General features: G+C 42.8%; 1 protein-coding gene across 1 annotated transcript; it reads right to left on the minus strand.

Annotated features, from left to right (window-relative positions):
* Positions 1-8,992: 8,992 nt before the first annotated feature.
* Positions 8,993-14,077, minus strand: CRNN (cornulin). The gene is made up of 3 exons (XM_086718262.1): positions 14,013-14,077; positions 11,929-12,079; positions 8,993-10,823 (listed from the first exon to the last, which is right to left on the minus strand). The coding sequence occupies exons 2-3, from the start codon at positions 12,064-12,066 to the stop codon at positions 9,336-9,338; spliced, it is 1,626 nt and encodes a 541-aa protein (XP_086574388.1). The 5' UTR covers positions 12,067-12,079; positions 14,013-14,077; the 3' UTR covers positions 8,993-9,335.
* Between the last annotated feature and the right edge of the window lie 5,774 nt (positions 14,078-19,851).

Genomic DNA, 19,851 nt, shown 5'->3' on the forward strand with positions numbered 1-19,851 from the left:
ATCGTGACCTGGCTGAAGTCGGACGCTTAACCGACTGCGCCACCCAGGCGCCCCGAGTTTTAATTTGTGTTTCTATTGTTATAAATAAGCTTTAGCATCTTTTCATATATTTAAGGATCATCTGAATGCCTTCTGTCAACAAACTGTTTATATCTTTTGTCCATTGTTGTTTCTTATTTTGTGCATTTGTGCTTTCTCACCTATACCTGTCTTACCTTTTAAAAAATTAGGTTGGTTAGTAGTTTCCTACTTTGTTCTTTCAAAATAATAGGTTACTTACTTATTTATTTATTGTACTAATTTCCTATTTTCTTAGTCATTAATTTATGCTTATGCCTTTTAAAACAGTTCCTTATACATTTTTTGTTTTCTTCACTGATTTTCCTGGGAGCACTCATGTAATTAATACAGATCCTTATACATCTAGTTTACTTATCATCATTTTCTAACAGTTCTACAATTTCATTTTGTAGTCATCTCCTTTTATCCAAGAGTTATTTAATAGAGTGTGTCTGTTATTAATTTCCAACAAAACAATAACAACAGAGAGATTTGGCAATATTTAGTGATATTATATGTGCATGCAAGAGCACTATTTCTATTATTTCTATTTTTAAATAGTGTGTTTAAGTTTTCTTTGTGGCCTAATATTGAATATTCCATGTTTAAGAGGTGTACTTTTATTGTTGGGTTAATATATTGGTGGGAAAGAGTTCTTTATATCTTAGTAATTGTGTTGTTCAGTTCTTCTCAGTACTTAATGTCTTGAACTGAGAGAAATAAAATATTCCATTATTATTATGGGTTTTTTCTTTAAGTTTTAAATTTAAATTCCAGTTAATATACATTGTAATATTAGTTTCAGATGCAGAATTTAGTTATTCATCACTTGCATACTCTTTAGTCCCCATCACCTATTTCACCCATACCCCTGCTCACCTCCCCTCCAGTAACCATCAGTTTGTTCTCTATAGTTAAAAGTCTGTTTCCTGGTTTGCCTCTCTTTTTTTCCCAACTCTGTTCATCTGTTGTTTTTTTCTTTGATTTTTTTTTAACATTTATTTATTTTTGATAGAGAGAGACAGAGCACAAGTAGGGGAGGGGCAGAGAGAGAAGGAGACACAGAATCTGAAGCAGGCTCCAGGCTCCGAGCTGTCAGCACAGAGCCTGATGCAGGGCTTGAACCCACAAACCGTGAGATCATGACCTGAGCCGAAGTCGGATGCTTAACTGACTGAGCCACCCAGGTGCCCCCTGTTCATATTTTGTTTATTAAATTCCATATATGAGTGAAATCATATGGTTTTTGTTTTTCTCTGACTTATTTTGCTTTAGCATAATAATCTCTAACTCCATTCATGTCATTGCAAATAGAAATATTTCATTATTTTTTATCTCTGAGTAATATTCCATTGTATATATATACCCCATCTTCTTTATCCATTCATCAGTCTGTGAACATTTTGGCTCTTTCCATAATTTGGCTACTGTTGATAATGTTGCTATAAACAGGGTGCATGTATCACTTCAAATCAGTACTTTTGTATCCTTGGGGTAAATAGCTAGTTATATAATTGCTGAGGCATAGGGTAGTTCTATTTTTAATTTTTTGAGGAACCTCCATACTGTTTTTTAGAGTGGCTGCACCAGTTTGCATTCCCACCAGCACTGCAAAAGAGATCCTCTTTCTCTGCATTTTTGCCAACATCTGTTGTTGCCTGAGTTGTTAACGTTAGCCATTCTGACAGGTATGAGGTGGTATCTCATTGTGGTTTTGATTTGTATTTCCCTGATGATGAGTGATACTGAGCATCTTTTTTCATCTGTCTGTTAGCCATCTGTCTTCTTTGGAAAAACTTGTATTCATGTCTTCTGCCCATTTTTTAACTGGATTATTTGTTTTTTGGTTGTTGAGTTTGATAACTTATTTATAGAATTTGGATACTAACCCTTTATCAGATATGACATTTGCAAATATTTTCTCCCATTTCAACTAAAAGGTTGTCTTTTACTTTTGTTGAGTGTTTCCTTTTCTGTGTGGAAGCTTTTTATCTTGATGAGGTCCCAATAGTTCATTTTTGCTTTTGTTTCCTTTGCTTCAGGAAATGTGTCTAATAAGAAGTGTTTATGGCTGATGTCAAAGAGGTTGCGACCTGTGTTCTCCTTGAGGATTCTGATGGTTTCCTGTCTCACACTTAGGTATTTCATCCATTTTTAATTTATTTTTGTGTATGGTATAATAAAGTGGTCTGTTTCATCCTGTTGCATGTTGCTGTTCAGTTTTCCTAACACTATTTGTAGAAGAGACAGTCTTTTGTTCCATTGGGTATTCTTTCCTGCTTTGTCAAAGATGAGTTGACTATATAGCTGTGGGTCCATTTCTGGGTTTTCTATTCTGTTTGATTGATCTATGTGTCTGTGTTTGTGCTAGTACCATACTGTCTTGATCACTACAGCTTTGTAATGTAGCTTGACGTCTGGAATAGTGATACTTCTAGCTTTTCTTTTCTTTTTCAGGATTGCTTTGCTATTTGGAGTCTTTTATTGTTCCATACAAATTTTAAGATTGTTTGTTCCAACTCTGTGAAGAATACTGATGGTATTTTGATAGGAATTGCATCAAGTGTGTAGATTGCTTTGGGTAGTATAGACATTTTAACAAGGTGAACATGGAATGTTCCATCCGTGAACATGGAATGTTTTTCCATTTCTTTGTGTCCTCTTCAATTTCTTTCATAAGGGTTCTTTTTTTAAAAAAAATGTTTATTTTTATTTTTGAGAGAGAGGGCAAGTAGGGCAGGGGCAAAGAGAAGGGTACAGAGGATCTGAAGCAGGCTCTGTGCTGACAGAAGTGAGTCCAATTTGGGGCTCGAACTCATGAACTGTGAGATCATAACCTGAGCCAAGATCAAATGCTCAACCAACTGAGCCACCCAGGTAACCCCATAAATGTTTTATAGTTTTCAGGATACAGATCTTTTATCTCTTTGGTTAGGTTTATTCCTAGGTATTTTATGGGTTTTGGTGCAATTATAAATGGGATTGATTCTTTGATTTCTTTTTCTTTTGCTTCATTATTGGTATACAGAAATGCAATAGATGTCTGTACATTGATTTTGTATCATATGACTATGCTGAATTTGATACCAGTTCTAGCAATTTTTTGATGGAGTTTTTCAGGTTTTCTACATAGAGTATCATGTCATCTGTGAATAGTGAAAGTTTGACTTCTTCCTTGCTGATTTGGATGTCTTTTATTTATTTTTGTTGCCTGATTGCTGAGGATAGGATTTCCAGTACTATGTTAAATAACAATGGTGACAGTGGACATCCCTGTCTTATTCTTCACCTTAGAGGAAAAGCTCTCAGTTGTTCCCCATAGAGGATGATATCAGCTGTGGGTCTTTCATATATGGCCTTTATGATGTTGAGGTATGTTTTTTCAATCCCTATTTTATTGAGTTTTTTTTTTTTTTATCTGAAATGGATGTTGTATTTTGTCAAATGTTTTTTTCTGCATCTATTGACAGGATCATATAGTACTTATCCTTTCTTTTATTAATGTGGTACATCACAATGATTGATTTGCAAATTGGACCACCTTGCAGCCTTAGAATAAATCCCACTTGATTGTGGTGAATAATTCTTTAAATGTACTGTTGGATTCAATTTGCTAGTATCTTGTTGAGAATTTTTGCATCCATGTTCATCATGGATATTGGCTTATAATTATTCTCTTTAGTGGGGTCTTTAGATGGTTTTGGAATCAAGTTAATGCTGGCCTCAGAGAATGAGTTTGGAAGTTTTTCTTTCATTTCTATTTTTTTAGAACAGTTTGAGAAGAATAGATATTAACTCTTCTTTAAATGTTTGGTAGAATTTCCTGGAAAGTCATCTGGCCCTGAACCTTTGTTTGTTGGAAGATTTTTGATTACTGATTCCATTTCTTTGCTGGTTATGGGACTGTTCAAATTTTCTATTTCTTCTTCTTTCAGTTTTGGTAATTTGTATGTTTCTAGGAATTTGCCCATTTCTTCCAGATTGCCCAATTTGTTGGCATACAAGTTTTCATAACATTCTCTTTTAATTGTTTGTATTTCTGTGATGTTGGTTGTGATCTGTCTTCTCTCATACATGATTTTATTTCTTTCAGTCCTTTCTCTTTTCTTTTTGACAAATCTGGCTAGGGGGTTTATCAATTTTACTATTTTTTTAAATAACCACTTGTTAGTTTCATTGATCCAATCTACTGAGTTTTTTTGTTCCTATACCATTTATTTCTGCTCTAATGTTTATTATTTCCCTATTCTGCTGGCTTTAGGCTTCATTTGCTGTTACTTTTGTAGCTCTTTTTAGTGTAAGGTTAGGTTGTATATTTGAGAATTTTCTTCCTTCTTGAAGGAGGCCTGTGTTGCAATATATTTTCCTGTTGGGACTGCCTTTGCTTCAGCCCGACGGTTTTGGGCTGTCATGTTTTCATTTTCATTTGCATCCATGTATTATTTTTTTTCTTCTTTACTTTACTGGTTAATCCATTCATTCTTTAGTAGGATGTTCTTTAACCTCCATATATTTGTGATCTTTCCAAATTTTTCCTTGCAGTTGACTTCAAGTTTCATAGCATTGTGGTAAATAAATATGCATGATCTGATTTCAGTATTTTCGTATTTGTTGGGGCCTCATTTATGACCCAGTATGTGATCTACTCTGGAGAATGTTCCATGTGTACTCGAAAATAATGTTTAATGGAACTGGAGGGTATTATGCTAAGTGAAATAAGTCAGGCAGAGAAAGACAGATACCATATGTTTTTACTCATATGTGGATCTTGAGAAACTTAGCAGAAGACCATGGGGGAGGGGAAGGGGAAACAAAGTTACAGAGAGGGAGGGAGGCAAACCATAAGAGACTTTTAAGGACTGAGAACAAACTGAGGGTTGGTGGGGGGTAGGGGAGAGGGGAAAGTGGGTGATGGGCATGGAGGAGGGCACTTGTTGGGATGAACATTGGGTGTTGCATGGAAACCAATTTGATAAAAAAAATTATATTTAAAAAAACAAAAATAAACTAAATAAAATAGAAGACAAAAAAAAAGAATGTATATTCTGCCACTTTAGAATGAAATGTCCTGAATATATCTATTAAGTCCATATGGTCCAGTGTGTCATTCAAAGCCATTGTTTCTTTGGTGATTTGCTGTTTAGATTACTTGTTTATTGTTGTAATTGGCATATTAAAGTCCACTACTATTATTGTACTATTATCAATGATTTTCTGTATGTTTGTTATTAATTGTTTTATATATTTGGGTGCTTTCAAATTGGGGCATAAATATTTACAATTGTTAGATCTTCTTGTTGGGTAGACCCCTTTATTATGATATACTGTGCTTCTTTATCTTTTGTTACAGTCTTGGTTTAAAACCTAGTTTTTCTAATATAAGTGTGGCTACTCTAGCTTTCTTTTGATGTCCATTAGCATGATAAATGGTTTTCCGTCCACTCACTTTCAATCTGTAGGTGTCTGTAGGTCTAAAATGAGTCTCTTGTAGGCAGCGTCTAGATGGGTCTTGTTTTTTAATCCATTCTGGTATCTTATGTCTTTTTATTGGAGCATTTAGTTCATTTACATTCAGATTATTGATAGATATGAATTTAGTGCCATTGTATGACCTGCAAACTTGGTGTTTCTGGTGATTTTCTATGTTCCTTTCTAGTCTGTTGCTTTTGGTCTTTCTTTCCTACTCAAGGAGTCCCCTTTAATGCTTCTTGCAGGACTGGGTTAGTGGTAATGAACCCCTTTAGTTTTGTTTGTTTGTGTTTCTTTATCTCTCTTTCTATTCTGAATGACAGCCTTGCTGGATAATACACACCTCGGGTGTATATTTTTCCTCTTTAGCACATTAAGTATATCATGCCACTGCCTTCTGGCCTGCCAGGTTTCTGTGGCTAGGTCTGCTGGAAACCCTATTTGTATTCCTTACAAGGTTAGGGATTTCTTTTCCCTTGCTGCTTTCAGAATTCTTTCCTTATCTCTATATTTTGCATATTTTACTATGATATGTCTTGTTGGCCTGCTTTTTTAAATTTTTCATGGGAGTTCTCTGTGCCTCCTGGATTTGGATGTCCTTTTCCTCTCCCAGATTAGGGAAGTTTTAGCTATAATTTGCTCAAATAAACCTTCTGCCCCCTTTCCCTTTTCTTTTTCTGGGACTCTTATGATATGAATGTTACTACGCCATATGGAGTTGCTGAGTTCCTTAAGTCTACATTTGTAATCCAATAGTTTTATTTCCCTCTTCTTTTCAGCTTCATTATTTTCCATAATTTTATTTTCTACTTATTACTTAGTTATTCGTTCCACTGCTTCTTCCATCCTTGTGGTCATTACCTCCAGTCAGTTTTGCATCTAGGTTATAGCATTTTTTATTTTGGCCAGACTAGTTTTTAGGTGTTTTATCTCTGTGTTAAGGAACTCCCTGGTGTCTTCTATGATTTTCTCTAGCCAGCTAGTATCCTTATGATTATGTTTTAAATTTTGGTTTAGTCATATTACTTATATTTGTTGTGATTAGATCCCTTGCTGTGACCTGTTCTTGTTTTCTTTTGGGATGCATTTCTCCATCTTGGCATTTTTCTGGGTCTCTGTCTTCTGTGTGTTAGGAAGACCTATCATGTTTCCTGTTCCTGAGAGAAATGGCTATATTAAGAAGAGGTCATATACCGTCTAGGGCTTGGTGCTTCAGGATATGTCTCTGGTGTGTGCTGTATATACTCTGATGTTGTGTTTTGGCTGCTCTTTCCCTCAGATGAGTCCTTTGAAGAGTTTTACCTTGTCTTAAATGGGTAGTGTTTGGACCTTGTCCACTGTTGGACAAGTTTTAACTTGGTGTGTTTTGGTCTGCTTGATATAAGAGGCTGGATCCTATTTCCCCTAGAGCTGAAGCTTTTTTAGCACTCTATGGTCAGGGGATTTGGTGTATGTGGGGGGATGGTATTATTCTTTTGGGGGAGGGACCCACTGTTGCTCTGATTCACTGTTGCAAGCACACTTGCCCTACTAAAAAAGCACCTGCAGAGCACATAAAGTGGGATGTAGTGTATTTGGTTCAAGCCTCCACTCTGGGTGCTGTGCTGCTCACTGAGATCCACCTGTGCTGATGGGCAGGGATAAAAATGTCTTCACCTGGCTCTCTCATTCCCAGAGAGGGGAGTTTATCCCTGATGCTATTCAGGAAGCCCTTGTGGAAGAGCAAATAATCTTCCCTTGCGTGTTCCAGGCATCCCTAAGATCCCTGCCTTCACCCTGTCTGTGTCCCAGCTGTCTGCCTGCCCTGAAGTGCAGTAGTCCTTTTTTTTTCTCTCAGGTGCACTGGCTGGGTTTCAAAACTCCAAATTTTGGGGACCCAGTGTGGTGAAGACCTAAGGTGGTTCTCTAGGGGAGGGTTTCATTGTGCTGTGACTGGTACTTACTTGTCCCAGAAAAGCAGTCACATGACCATGCAGCAGCTTGGAGTTTACAAGAAAACACAGCAAAAAGCTGTGTTCAGTTAGCTGCCTTCAACAGGTGCTACTGTTCCTATGCTAAGGAACGGGGCAGCTCAATGGTGCCCATCGGCACTTTTGTCCCCTGAGAGACACGTCTCCCAAATGCAGAGACAGAGAGACAATGCCACCTCTCCCAAATACACTCCAAGAAGGGGAACTGTCTCTCCCACTGTGATCCCAGGGTATCTTCAGATCATGCTGTCTGCTCCCAGACCTCTGCCCTCCTTTTCCACAGGAGTACTACTATGTTCACCAGGCTTGACCCAATGATGGTGCAGACTTCTGAAACTTCAGACTTTGAACTCTGCTGCCTGTAACTACTCAGCCCCTCTCATTTTACCTATCAATGATTTTGATGAAGTGTTTTTCTTGTGCAATGTTCTCTCTTTCTGTTTCTCTCTTCCTTCCATGTTTAGGGCTCCCACCCCTCCACAGCACCTACAATTCTTTTCTCCCCCAAATCATGTGTCTGCACCTCCTTACTTCCATGATGTGGCCTAGCCTCTCTCTCCAGTTGTGCAGTTTGTTCTCTCAGTCCTCAGATTTCTTGGGTGTTCAGAATTATCTGATATTTATCTAGCTGTGTTTGAGGGATGAGGCAAGTATAGAATCTCCCTGCTACTCTTCCATCTTAACTCCTCCCGACTAAGGGTTGTTAACACATATTGTTTTCTCTTTGGAGATTGCCCTTACTTCCTATAAGCCAAAATGCAATGGAAAATATGCCTTATGCATGATCTAGTTATTTTGTTGTGGAAAGCCCTTCAGAGTATCTAGTTTGCCACAATGCCAGAAGCAGGAGTCCCCTTACAAAGCTTTTACACAGTTTTCATAAGCCCCACTCAAAACCTGTGGACTCAGCATTTCTGCAGTTAGGCAGATAAATCTATATTTTAAAAACTAGTTCTGAAGTTATTATTATAATAAACCATAGTTAAGAGTTTCTACCCGATAACTTGTTTATATCTAGCTGATGAGACATAATGAGAGGTCAGAGCTGACACAGAGGAGTTTCTGGGGCTCTGGCTTCTGGTTCAGTTCCTGGTAACACATGCCTTCTCCCCTACATAGTCCCCATTGGCCTTCTTCCATTTATTGGTAACCTTAAGTTGGCCTTCTTATGTGACCTTACAGATGAACAGAGACTTAACATTCTAGAATTAGAGTGTTACCTCCTTCCCTCCCTCCCTCCTTCCCTAAATCCTGCTTGTCTTTTAAGGGCATTGCAAAAAACCTCTTCTGGTTGAAAACTTTTCTGATCCCTGTCTGCAAAGTATAAAAATATGATATCTTCTCTCTTGACACTTTTATAACTCTTGGAATCTCATGCACTATTTTCCCAACCAGATGCTCTTCAAGGGTAGGGGCCATGTCTAGTTCATTATCACAGCCCTGTAGCCTTAACCCATTATATCAATAGTGATTGAAAGGGACAGAGAGCCCAGTTGCTTAGGAAGGTTTTATTGGTGCATTAGGATATATGGGGCAATGGACAGATGGAGGAGACAAAAATAGCTATGAAAAGCCCCACAAGCTGAGGAGAATCTGGCATAAATGAGTGATTGGCTCTGTGTTTTCCTGTTCCTGAGGGGTCTGCACAGTGGAGCAGATGAGAGAGGAATTTAGGATAGAAAGCACCTTGCAGAAATGGTCTCACTGAGAAAGACCTAAGAGAAACACCATGATAAAGAGCTGACATGCCAACTGGACTGGCCAGGGCAGGACAAGCCAACCCCTCTGCAGCTGTCTTCTTCTGGTACTGGGCACTGGAGTCTGGGGCTGGGACACTCATGGCTTATTGCTTTTGAAGTAGGAATACAGCCCCCTGGCTGTGAGGCCTCGCTTTCCTTCTGGCTGGGCTGTGTCTGGGCCCTGGACTGAAAGCATGCCAGAATGCAGGCTACCCTGGTCCTGCCTTGGGATTGCTGTATCCCTTGTGTGGTCATCCACCCACTCTTGGGTAACCACAGTGGATTCACTCTCTCCCTGTCCGCCTGTCACACTACACCTTGGTTGAGTGCTGCTCCGGTCCTGTCTCCCTGTCAGAGTGCTTGCCCCAGCCTGGGCCTGTCCTCCCATCTCTGCCTCTCCTGCTTCATAGTGGCTTACTTGTGTCCATCTTTGACCACCGTCTGACTGCCTTTGAATCTGTCCCTCATCTCTATCCCCTGTGTGCCTTGCAGACTGGCTCTTGCCCTGCTCCATGGTCTGGGTGTGTGTCTGGGTTTGTGATCCTGCCTGTGTTTGAATGTGCCCTCCTGTCACCACTTGGCTTGTCTGGCTCCTATCTTGACCCTGGACCTCAGTTCCTCTGGTCTGTCCATGGGTGGACTCCTGTGGCTGGGTGCCAGGGCTTCCTATCTGACCACTCCTGTCCTGCTCCATGGTCTGGGTGACACCTCCTGGTGTCTGAACATGTTCTCCTGCCACTATCTGGCTTGTCTGACTCCTATCTTGACCCTGGACCTCAGTCCCTCTGGTCTGGCCATGGGTGGACTCCTGTGGCTGGGTGCCAGGGCTTCCTATGTGACCACTCCTGTCCTGCTCTGTGGTCTGGGTGACACCTCCTGGTGTCTGAACATGTTCTCCTGCCACTATCTGGCTTGTCTGACTCCTATCTTGACCCTGGACCTCAGTCCCTCTGGTCTGGGTGGACTCCTGTGGCTGGGTACCAGGGCTTCCTATCTGACTGCTCCTGTCTTCCTCCATAGTCTGGGTGGTATCTGTCTGGGTCTGAGTTCCAGTTCCAGTCACTGTTTCACTTGTCTGGTGGGCTCTATCCTGTTCCCTGGCCTGCGACTGTCTCTCTGACTCCCTCTCTCTGGTCTGGTGGCTCTTGTCTTCTCCCACTCTCTGGGTCTGCTGTGTACATTCCCCAGCTTGTGTCTGCCAACTCTCTCTCTCTTGTCTCTGAGACTCAGACTGCCTATCCTGGCCAATATCCTGACCATGGGTCTGAGCCCTGGCCCCTACCTGTCCTCTGGAGGCTTGTGTGCTCTGTCTTTGTTGGCTCTCCTCACAATGCTGTCCTTCCCTAGTCAGCTCCACCTCAGTTCTCCTGTTCTGTCCTTCCCCCAGCTCTTGTGAGTCCCCAGCAGGGCAAATTCCAGACTCTTGAGATCCACAAGCCCCCTCAGGACTCTCGCTCAGTGTCTTGAAACAGGCTTGGGCGACTTTAAACACCAGGACCAGGAATTCCTTGAACTCCACAGTCCCTGTGTCATCTTCATCTAGCAGGCACAGGACTTCATCCACAGTGGCAGGATCATGGGGTTTCTGGGGAGGAGAAGAGGCAAAATCAGCATACTGCCCCTGGGGAAGGTGTGGTTGGGCCAGTTCACTCAGTCTGCAGGCTTCCCACCCCTGAGCCAGGGAGCCCAGCTGTGCCAGCCTCAGGGTGCTTACATAGCTACAGCAGCCCTAATATGAAATAGCTTTCAGTGTGCAGTCCTTCTCACAAGGGTAGGAAGCACCTTTTGATTTGTATCCTCTGTGCCTGGGATAATTTCTGGATTACAGGATAACTGGAGCAAGACTCACTGAAGAATGAATGAATGAATGAATGAGCTCATAATGATTCTTTGGGCTGTCCTTGGCTCCTGACCCCTGGCACTGAGTGGGATTCTCTCCAGTGCCCAACACCAGGCGAAGACAGCAGGAACATGCCTCAAGGAGATTTTGTGGGTTCACTGAGGCTCAGGTGTTTTCCCATGGTGGGGTGAGTGGGGTTTGGTGAGATCACAAGTTGCCCTGAGTATGCATCCTGCTGTGCCTACACATTCCTGTCCCTAAGGCCATTGTCCTGGTTGCTTTAGATGGGAACCAAAGGCAGGAAGAGGCAGGGAAGTGCATCAATGCCCTGGGTCTGCTTTCCTGGTAGGGGGAGAGAAGGAGGGGCTCCCAGAGTGTCCTCCCAGCTGATAACAACCAACTTGCCCTCAAAAACACATTTCTGATGTGACCATTCAACTAATATTTTTGAGCAACTGCAAGACACAGAGCTATGCTTCTAATAAATGAATGAATGAATTTCTGATGGACATAGGAAATGGCTACTGCATCAGATTTAAGTAGCAGCAGAGAGCAGTAATTACTTTCATTTCTAGAATACTCAAGGGTTCTATTCTTCCCTGAGCTGTCCCTTTTGAGTCCTTTCACCTTGTCTCTAAATTAGAATTAATTGAAATCAAGGTTTTTTCTCTAAGGAAACTACCATCTCTTGTTCCTTTGCCTTCCTTTTCTCCTCCTCCACAGCTGCCAGGAGATCCAGTGGGCTTGGATCCAGTGGCTACCTCTTCAGATTCCTGAGGCAGAGCATCTGCAGGCAAACCCCTTTCCTCTTTCCTCTCCCACCCTCCCCACCTCGCCGGGCACATCATACCACAATGACGTCAGCAAACTCATGCTCCAAGAGCCTTTTCAGCTCCCCCCGGGTGAGCATTTTGCAGTTGCCCTCCATCCTGGCGTATCGCCCAAAGGCTTCGATGATCCCATTAATGTTTCGCATTAACTGAGGCATCTTTGGAGTCAAGCTGGAGAAAGAAACAAAGCCCCCACGGGGGCTCCAAAATCAACCTCAGCGTTTCCTCCTGCTCCTTCTAGGTCTTTCCTTGCATATTCAGCTCTGCCTCTGATGACTCTGAGTATTCCCTCTCCCTTTCCTACTTAATGGATTTTATGAATGGGAAGGAGGGGCACATCATAGTTAGTGACAGGCTCCAGAGTCAGGACTTCTATGCCAGCCTCACCACCTGCCTGTCAGGTGAGCTAGGGCAGTTTTCTTTGCCTTTCTATGCCTCAGTTTACTCATTGTGAAATGAAGGTAATACCAGTATTTACTTGATAAGATTATTGTGAAGATTAAGAGATAATTCATATAAAGCACTTGGAAGATGCTGGCTTATACTAAGTGACAGCTATTAAATATCATTATGATGTTATTATATACATACATAATATGTGTACATCTGTGTGAACTCTGCTGCTCACAGAGTACTTCCATATGCATCATCTCTTATAATCCTTACTATCTCCACTTTTTATAGGTGAGGAAACAGGCTCAGAGAAGTTAGGTGATTTTCTCAAGGCCCCATAGCTTGTAGGGGACCAAGAAACCCAAGAGTTCATATCTCCTGAACTCAAATGCAATGAACATTCTAGACTGCATCCTGTGGACAGTCTATCTAGTCATATGGTGTTAGGGTCCTGCTGGGAACACCAACAGGCAGTAAGTACATATCTAAGCTGACCCCTGCCTCAGGTGGGGCAGGCAGGAACCCCATGGGGTTGCACCCTTTCTTGCTGCCTTTTGAGTAGGCATTCAGGAAGAGGCTGGGTTACCAGCTGTTGGCCATACTCAGGGCGCCTTCCAGTTCCAAGTCTTAAGTTCCTCTGAATGTGACATCTGTCCTCAGCACTGGGACTTGTGAACTGTGAAGGAGGTCAGCCTTCCCATAGCTGTGTGGCTCCTTCCAGCCCACAAAACTGGTGACCTATGAGGAATGACTCCTAACTGAAGGGAGAGATTTTGCTTCTCATTAGCTGGGGATCTGGGCATAGCTTGAAGGGAATCCTGAGTGCAGCTGCATGGGCAAAAGGCAAAGGGACGTGGAGGTGCATTAAAGTAGAAGCCTCAAAGACCGGGAGATGGCAAGTTCAAATGCAGGAGGAAGAGGAAGGCCTGGGTACAGAAGCATGAGAGTGAAGGGAGGCAGGAAGGAGGCTTGGTGCTGGAGAAGATGGGGCAGTGTGGCCAGAAGGATTTTGAAGGTTATAGACCCCAGGTAAGCTCTTCAAGGGGTGTCCTTTCTACCCTCCAGTAGCCAAAAATTTCAGGCAGACTTTGCTTTTGCACGTCAAGGTACAAAACTCAAATATTGTACCCCAACAAAGAAATGAAAAGATCCTGGGTTTTTGTTGTTTAGCATGTCAGACCTTAATCACTGACCTATAAACAGTAAAAATAAGGCTACTTTTTAGTTACTCTTCAGACGCCTTAGGATAAACCTACAAACTCATCTTGCCTAATAAGGCCCTGGGGAAGACTGTCATGTTAGCCCCTTCCTCTGTGACAAGGTTCAAGCCCATTGTCAGATTGGCATAAGTAACCTGATTCTGGCCTCATACACTGTGAGTACTGCAAAGAGGTTTCCAGAACCTTAAGAATAAAACACCTTTGCTGTCCAGAAAGGCACAGGAGTGGTTCCATTGCTGCTGCTAACATGCCCTGGTGAGAGGCGTTACTGACAGGCCAGTCTCAGGGGAGGAGGAAAGAGCCCCATGGCTTCAGGACAGCATCTTCTCCCACATGCACATGCCCACTTTGCCTGAGGCCCAGTCAGAGTGGACACTTTCTGTCCATGGCCAGCACCACAGGCCATGACCTGGATCTGACAGCTTGGTTTTATGAGCTCAGATCACCAGGGCAGTGAGAATGAGAAAGAGGTTTCTCAAGAGGGCACTTACCTAATGCACAGGCAGGATGAGCAAGTGGCTGTTAGGTGGTGAATGGAGTACCAGGTCAGAGGGACAGGAACCTTTTATAGGGGATTTAATGGAGGCTGGTGTTTTAGATAGACGTCCCCGCCCCATGGGAAGGCTTGATTCACTCAAGGCTCTGCCCAGCCCAGCCCCACTTCCCTTCTTGTCTGTTTTACCTGCTGACACATGGCTGTGTTGGCTGAATGAGCACTCCCTCTTACTACACTGGGTACCTCCCTGATTCCTTCCCTGGGTCTGTCTCCTCATGTCAGGCAAGCTCCTTTCTGATATGATGGGCTCAGAAGTGCTAGGCACAGGTTGGGGCTCCTGGTGAACTTTCATCATCTCCATGTGACTGCAAAGTCATGGGACTCCTTTTTTTTTTTTTTTAAATATAAACATTTTAAAACATTTCCATCTATTGAGGGTTATCCTTTCCAAAGTGGTCACTTTGGGAGACTATACATGTTTTGTAGTAATGTTGTAATTTTGCCATTACTTAGAACATTCTTGGATCTTGTTTTGGAATTGCCTTTCATACCAAGTTTATGAGACATGCAAGAAATTCAATCTCATTTATTTTTGGTTGGGTCTCATTTTTTATTAAAACAAACAAAATTAATAGCTTCCCCCATCCCCCATCCTATGGGCAGGCATGGGCTGGTGGGAGAAGAGACTTAAGATAATTAGGTGCAACCCCTTCGTTGCAAACACAGGGAACTCAACTGCTCGATTGGTCAGCAGGTATTTGTTGAGCGCCTGTTCCACTTCAGACCCAGGGCTAAGGACTGAGGGAAACAGTGTGGAACAGGCTGTGAGCAGTTTCTACCCTCACAGGTTTTGCAGCCTGGCAGTCCCAGGAGAAAGTCCCAAGAGAGTAACAGTACTGCCAATTACTGTTTGAGTTGCTTCAATTTGATTCCATTTTCATTACCACCTCATTTTGTTGTATCCTCACAACTAAACCCCTTTTATAAATGAAGACACTGAGAGCCCTTGGAGTAGTGCCCGCTCTGAAGAAGGTATGGGTGTGGTGGAGCCCTCAATTTCTGGCCATGTTCTCCTCTATGCAACATGTGGCTGCTGCTTCTTCTCTCCATGACTTTTGGCACTTTACAAACATCAACTTTGTTCTCTGTGGATAAAGAACAACCATACTTGAGGATGCTGAGAAGGAAGCATTCTGAGCTCTGAAGCCAAGTCCTGAAGGGGCTTCTAGCACACATTTTTGTGGGAAGTACATGTAGCTTCTGGAATGACTCTGGATAGGGAAAGGCATCTCCACAGTTGTCACTTATTTGTCTGCATGCAGCCCACAGGAAAGGTAATGATAGGATAGGAAGGTGCAGTAAGATGGGCAGAGGGAGGGCAGGCCTGTAGCCACGGCACAAGCTCCAGTAAGGGGCACAGAGCACAGGGTGAGGTGCAGCCTGCAGAAGAGGCCAACTTCATGGAGAGTGGCTGGTTCCAGTCCCTGGTGAGAGAGGGGGCAGAAGTTGCTGTGGTAACTGGTCAGTTCAGAGAAGGCCAGTGTGAGAGGGGGAGGCTGGAGAACAAGAGGGGGTCCTGCAGAGTAGACCTTCCTTCTGTGAGTGATTTTCTAAGTCTTTTCTGAAGGGGCTCAGAACTTCCAGAAAAGTTTGGGAACTCAGGGAAAGTAAGTTTGGGAAGTAACAAACCAGGTGCTTGATATGAGGTAACTCTGAGGTAGGTATCATTATATCTAATTTACAGATGAAGAAACTGAGGTACAGAGAGGTTAAGTAAACTACCCAAGGTCACATACCTAGAAAGCAATAAAATTAAATTTGAATTTAGGTTTGCCTGCCTCTGAGGCCTGTGTCTTTCCAGGAGGCAGGACTGATCCTGGGGAGTTGAGGGCCATGAAAGTGGAGGGAGGGTGGCTGGTGGGGGTGGGGGTGGGTGAGGCGGAGCTGGGGGGAGAAGGGTGAGCCAGGGATGGGCCTGGCAGTCTCAGAGGGTGTCACATTGTTAGTGTGTGACATTTGTGAAGAGTTGTCACAAATGAGGGACTTTACTTAGTAGTCACATCCCTTGGGTCTAGAGGCAGAAAGAGGTCAGGGACCCTGTCTGAAATTGAATCAAACTCTTCTCTTATGTTCACTTTGCCTTGGGATAAACAGAAATATCTCAATGAAACAAACTCATTTTTGCATTTTGATTCCTTTTTACACACTCACTCAGAAATTTGTTGCTGATAGAGATAATTTATTTCTACAAGTATTTAACAGCCCATCTTTGTGACACTTAGTAGGCTACAAATGAAGAGTAAAATTCTGCTCTCCAGGGAATCAGTCTAGTTGGGAAAACAGGCCATGTGCACCCTGAAGAATTTGACAATGGAAGACAAGGTGTTGTAAGATGTAAATCTGTAAAACAAGATACCTTCACTTGTACCCTGGGGCACAGAATGGAGACACAGACAGGGACCTGGCAGTGGGGAATGATTGGAGGTGGTCATTTGAATTTCCCCCCAAAAGCAGAAGATGGAAAAATTCCATAATCTTGGGCTTCACTCTCAGAAAGGAGTAAAAACAGTTCTGAAAGCCAGAGAGCTGTTGCCCAGAGTGTCATGTGTGGTGAGAGAAGTCACCTGTCCATGCACAGCCTATACATCCTGACTGAGAGGCAGGGTGAGGGCATGATTCTTAGAGGGGAAAAAGAGCAGTGGACAGTTTTGAGACTCTTTATGCTTTCTTTGCCCCAAATGTGGCCTCTTCTCCCAAGCCCACCTGACCTGGGTCCTGGTTAGAGCATCCTGGAAGCCCAGATGCTCAGGTTCAACCCCAGATATGCCAGGGAGGATTAAGCAGATACCAGAGACATCCCTGTTGACACAGTTTGCAGCGATTTAGTATCTATTATACTTTCTGGGCCTAATCCCCAACCTGACAGGTGGTGTTGGTCCTGCTGTGTCTCTGAGTCCAATGCAGACAGGGAGCATGTGACTAATACTGTCGTTACCATTTGCCAGGAAATCTGGAAGCTGCCATTTGAAAGGGAGTCTGAATTTCCCAGAGCTAGGTGTCCAGCCCAAAGGCAGAGCTCCTTAGATCAAGCAAACCAGAAGGTTTCAACCTCCTTCCCATTGGGAAAAATGAGAAATATCATAGGAGGTGGGGAAGTTCTTCCTTTTCCTGCCTCATCAGTGCTAATGAGTCTGCACAGTTCTGGTGGTACCAAAGGTTTGTTGATTTAAATGTAATGGGAATAGATAAGACACTTCCCAGTATGTCTTTATTTATGTCAAAACTTGGACCTGTCTCAAGGCCCGAAAACTCCCTTTCCCTGCCTTGCTGATATGCTTACAGGGTGCTGGCATATGAGCAGTGTGCCTGGCCACCAAACACACCTGCATGGGACTCTGATTCAGGAGTGAAGGGTGTGAGGACGTAGGTGCACACGGAGAGGGCTAGACTGAGGCTAGACTGGGATCTAGGGGTGATGCAGGACAGTGGGGTCTTTCCTAGAATAATCCTGTAGTCTGACTTGGGCTTTTGTTTTTGTGGGGCAGCCTCTAAATTCAACCCTCTGATCCTAAAGTGGTTTTATCTGGTTTCAGGTAGGCCTTCCTGTCAATGGCTTAATTCAATGTCATTCCATCATGTTTTAGGAAAACATTTTCTTTAACAGGTGGGTTTTTTTCCCCATTCATTTGTCCGTTTAAATATTTCAGGATGTAATATCAAAGTTTAATTAGGAAATACAAAATAAATATAATACCAAACACATTCATGTAATAGAATTCCATACAGCAGTGAAAATGAAAAAAAAAAAAAAACTGTTATATGTAACAACAATGGGTAACTCTCACAAACATAAATTTCCAAAAAAAAAAAAAAAACAGATATAAAATCTACATAGTATGAGTCCATTTATAGAAAATTAAAACAACAGGCAAAACCAAACCACGGAGTTATACATGAGAATATTAACTTTGGAGAGGCACGAGCCTAGCTTCTGGGATGCTGATAACATGCTGGTTCTGGATCTGGGTGGTGGACACATTAATGTGTTACTTTGTGAAAACTCTTACATTAATGATTTGTGCACTCTTCTGTATGTATTTTACACTTCAGTAAAAAGGTCTTTTTCCCTTGGAAAAAGAAGTGTGGACCTGCCATTCCCACAAACCCAGCTTCTGCTGCGTTCTGCCTGTCTGCCAGGCCTTCCTCCTGCCTGAATGCATTCTCCTTCTCCTCCATGCAAATGGCCTCTGTCCCTTCAAAACAACTCAAATACCACTGACTCCATAATGTATTTCCATATTATCCTAACCAGATGAGATTTGTTCTTGTTCGGGCGTCTCTTTGAGGACAAGGCTAGTTTGTAAGTACACATATGCTAAGTTGATATGGAGGCCTGGTTCATTCTTCAGGAGAACAAGCTTTGCCCTGCAATTGTGAAGGCTGGGTGATGTGTCACACACACCATGCCTGGCCCCACATTCCATCCCACTACAGCTCCTGGGCTTCATCCCTGGCTCATGGAGATAATATGGGATAGTTCAGAATTTAAGGCTGCAGGAGATGCCAGGACCAAAATGGAGCAAAGCTCCAAGTCAGCTCTCATCAGGATGGACCGGATTTGTGGTGCTTTCCCTAAAACCCTCATAAACCCATGTGTGCTAGCCTCCACTGGAGTTGGCCAGCTGTGAACTATTTCCTCCTTCATTTATCAAAGTGCCTATCCCTCCTAGGGTGGTAGCCAGGATTAAAAGGTAATGATCAGGTGTTGTGAGCACACTGGATGACAAAGGGACATCGAAGTTGTGCAAAGATGAAAGCCATTAGTAGGAAGTTACTTTGGGGCCTGGAAATAGAGTCCTGATTTAACAGGAAAAGGGTGAAGTGGTGGTGCTGAGGGCCTGAGGTTATTCTAGGGACCACTGGCTATTGGCAAATGTGATGTTCATTGTCTTCAGACCATCGTGATGTTAGCAAGACAAGAAGACACACAGGAATGTTCTTATCCTGAGAGTGGAAAGGACTGGCATGCCCTGCCCCCCATACTTCCCTGGCTGCCTGGCTTCACTTACTCGATGAGCCCCTGTTTCCTTATCTGTAAACTAGCGACAACCTCTGTAACACTTGGTTATTACGAGTTAACAATATGCACCCAGTGTAGAAGTGCCTTCTGAACCAAGAACACTAAAACCTGTGCAGGGCATTATTATTCTTGTCATTTGAAGTTGTGATGAGTAGTCCTTTTGAACATAGGCAAGAGGAATGTACACAAAATTAATGCTCACATGGGTTAGTCAATCTGCCCCTTTAAGAAGCACTAATCCACGGGGCGCCTGGGTGGCGCAGTCGGTCGAGCGTCCGACTTCAGCCAGGTCACGATCTCGCGGTCCGTGAGTTCGAGCCCCGCGTCAGGCTCTGGGCTGATGGCTCAGAGCCTGGAGCCTGTTTCCGATTCTGTGTCTCCCTCTCTCTCTGCCCCTCCCCCGTTCATGCTCTGTCTCTCTCTGTCCCAAAAATAAAAAAAAATAAAAAAACGTTGAAAAAAAAAAAATTAAAAAAAAAAGAAGCACTAATCCATAAATAATAAATAATACACACACCTTGGAAAATCCAAAAATATAAATTAGAAAAAACACAGTGGGTAATTATTCTCTAATGAAGGGATGTTTATTTTCCCTCAAGAGGGTTTACCACAGACTTCTTTCAATTACCTTTGATATATCTATACACCACTGAGTATTTCAGAACAAATGTAGATAAGGGTAACATTAAGAGCCATTATTTGCAAGTCAATCCAAAGTGAAACTATAGTTGTCTGTGAAACAGAAGGAAATGAT

The sequence above is a fragment of the Puma concolor genome, chromosome C1, assembly GCF_028749965.1.
Source record: "Puma concolor isolate L17-30 chromosome C1, mPumCon1.1.hap2, whole genome shotgun sequence".
Taxonomy (NCBI): Eukaryota; Metazoa; Chordata; class Mammalia; order Carnivora; family Felidae; genus Puma; species Puma concolor.

What these genes read in the sequence shown, in the direction of transcription:
- CRNN (XM_086718262.1), bottom strand. Translation starts at nt 12,066, where the DNA reads ATGCCTCAGTTAATGCGAAACATTAATGGGATCATCGAAGCCTTTGGG. An exon ending in AGTTTGCTGACGTCATTGTG is followed by an intron (nt 10,824 to 11,928) that starts GTATGATGTGCC and finishes TCTCCTCCCCAG; the next exon opens with AAACCCCATGATCCTGCCAC.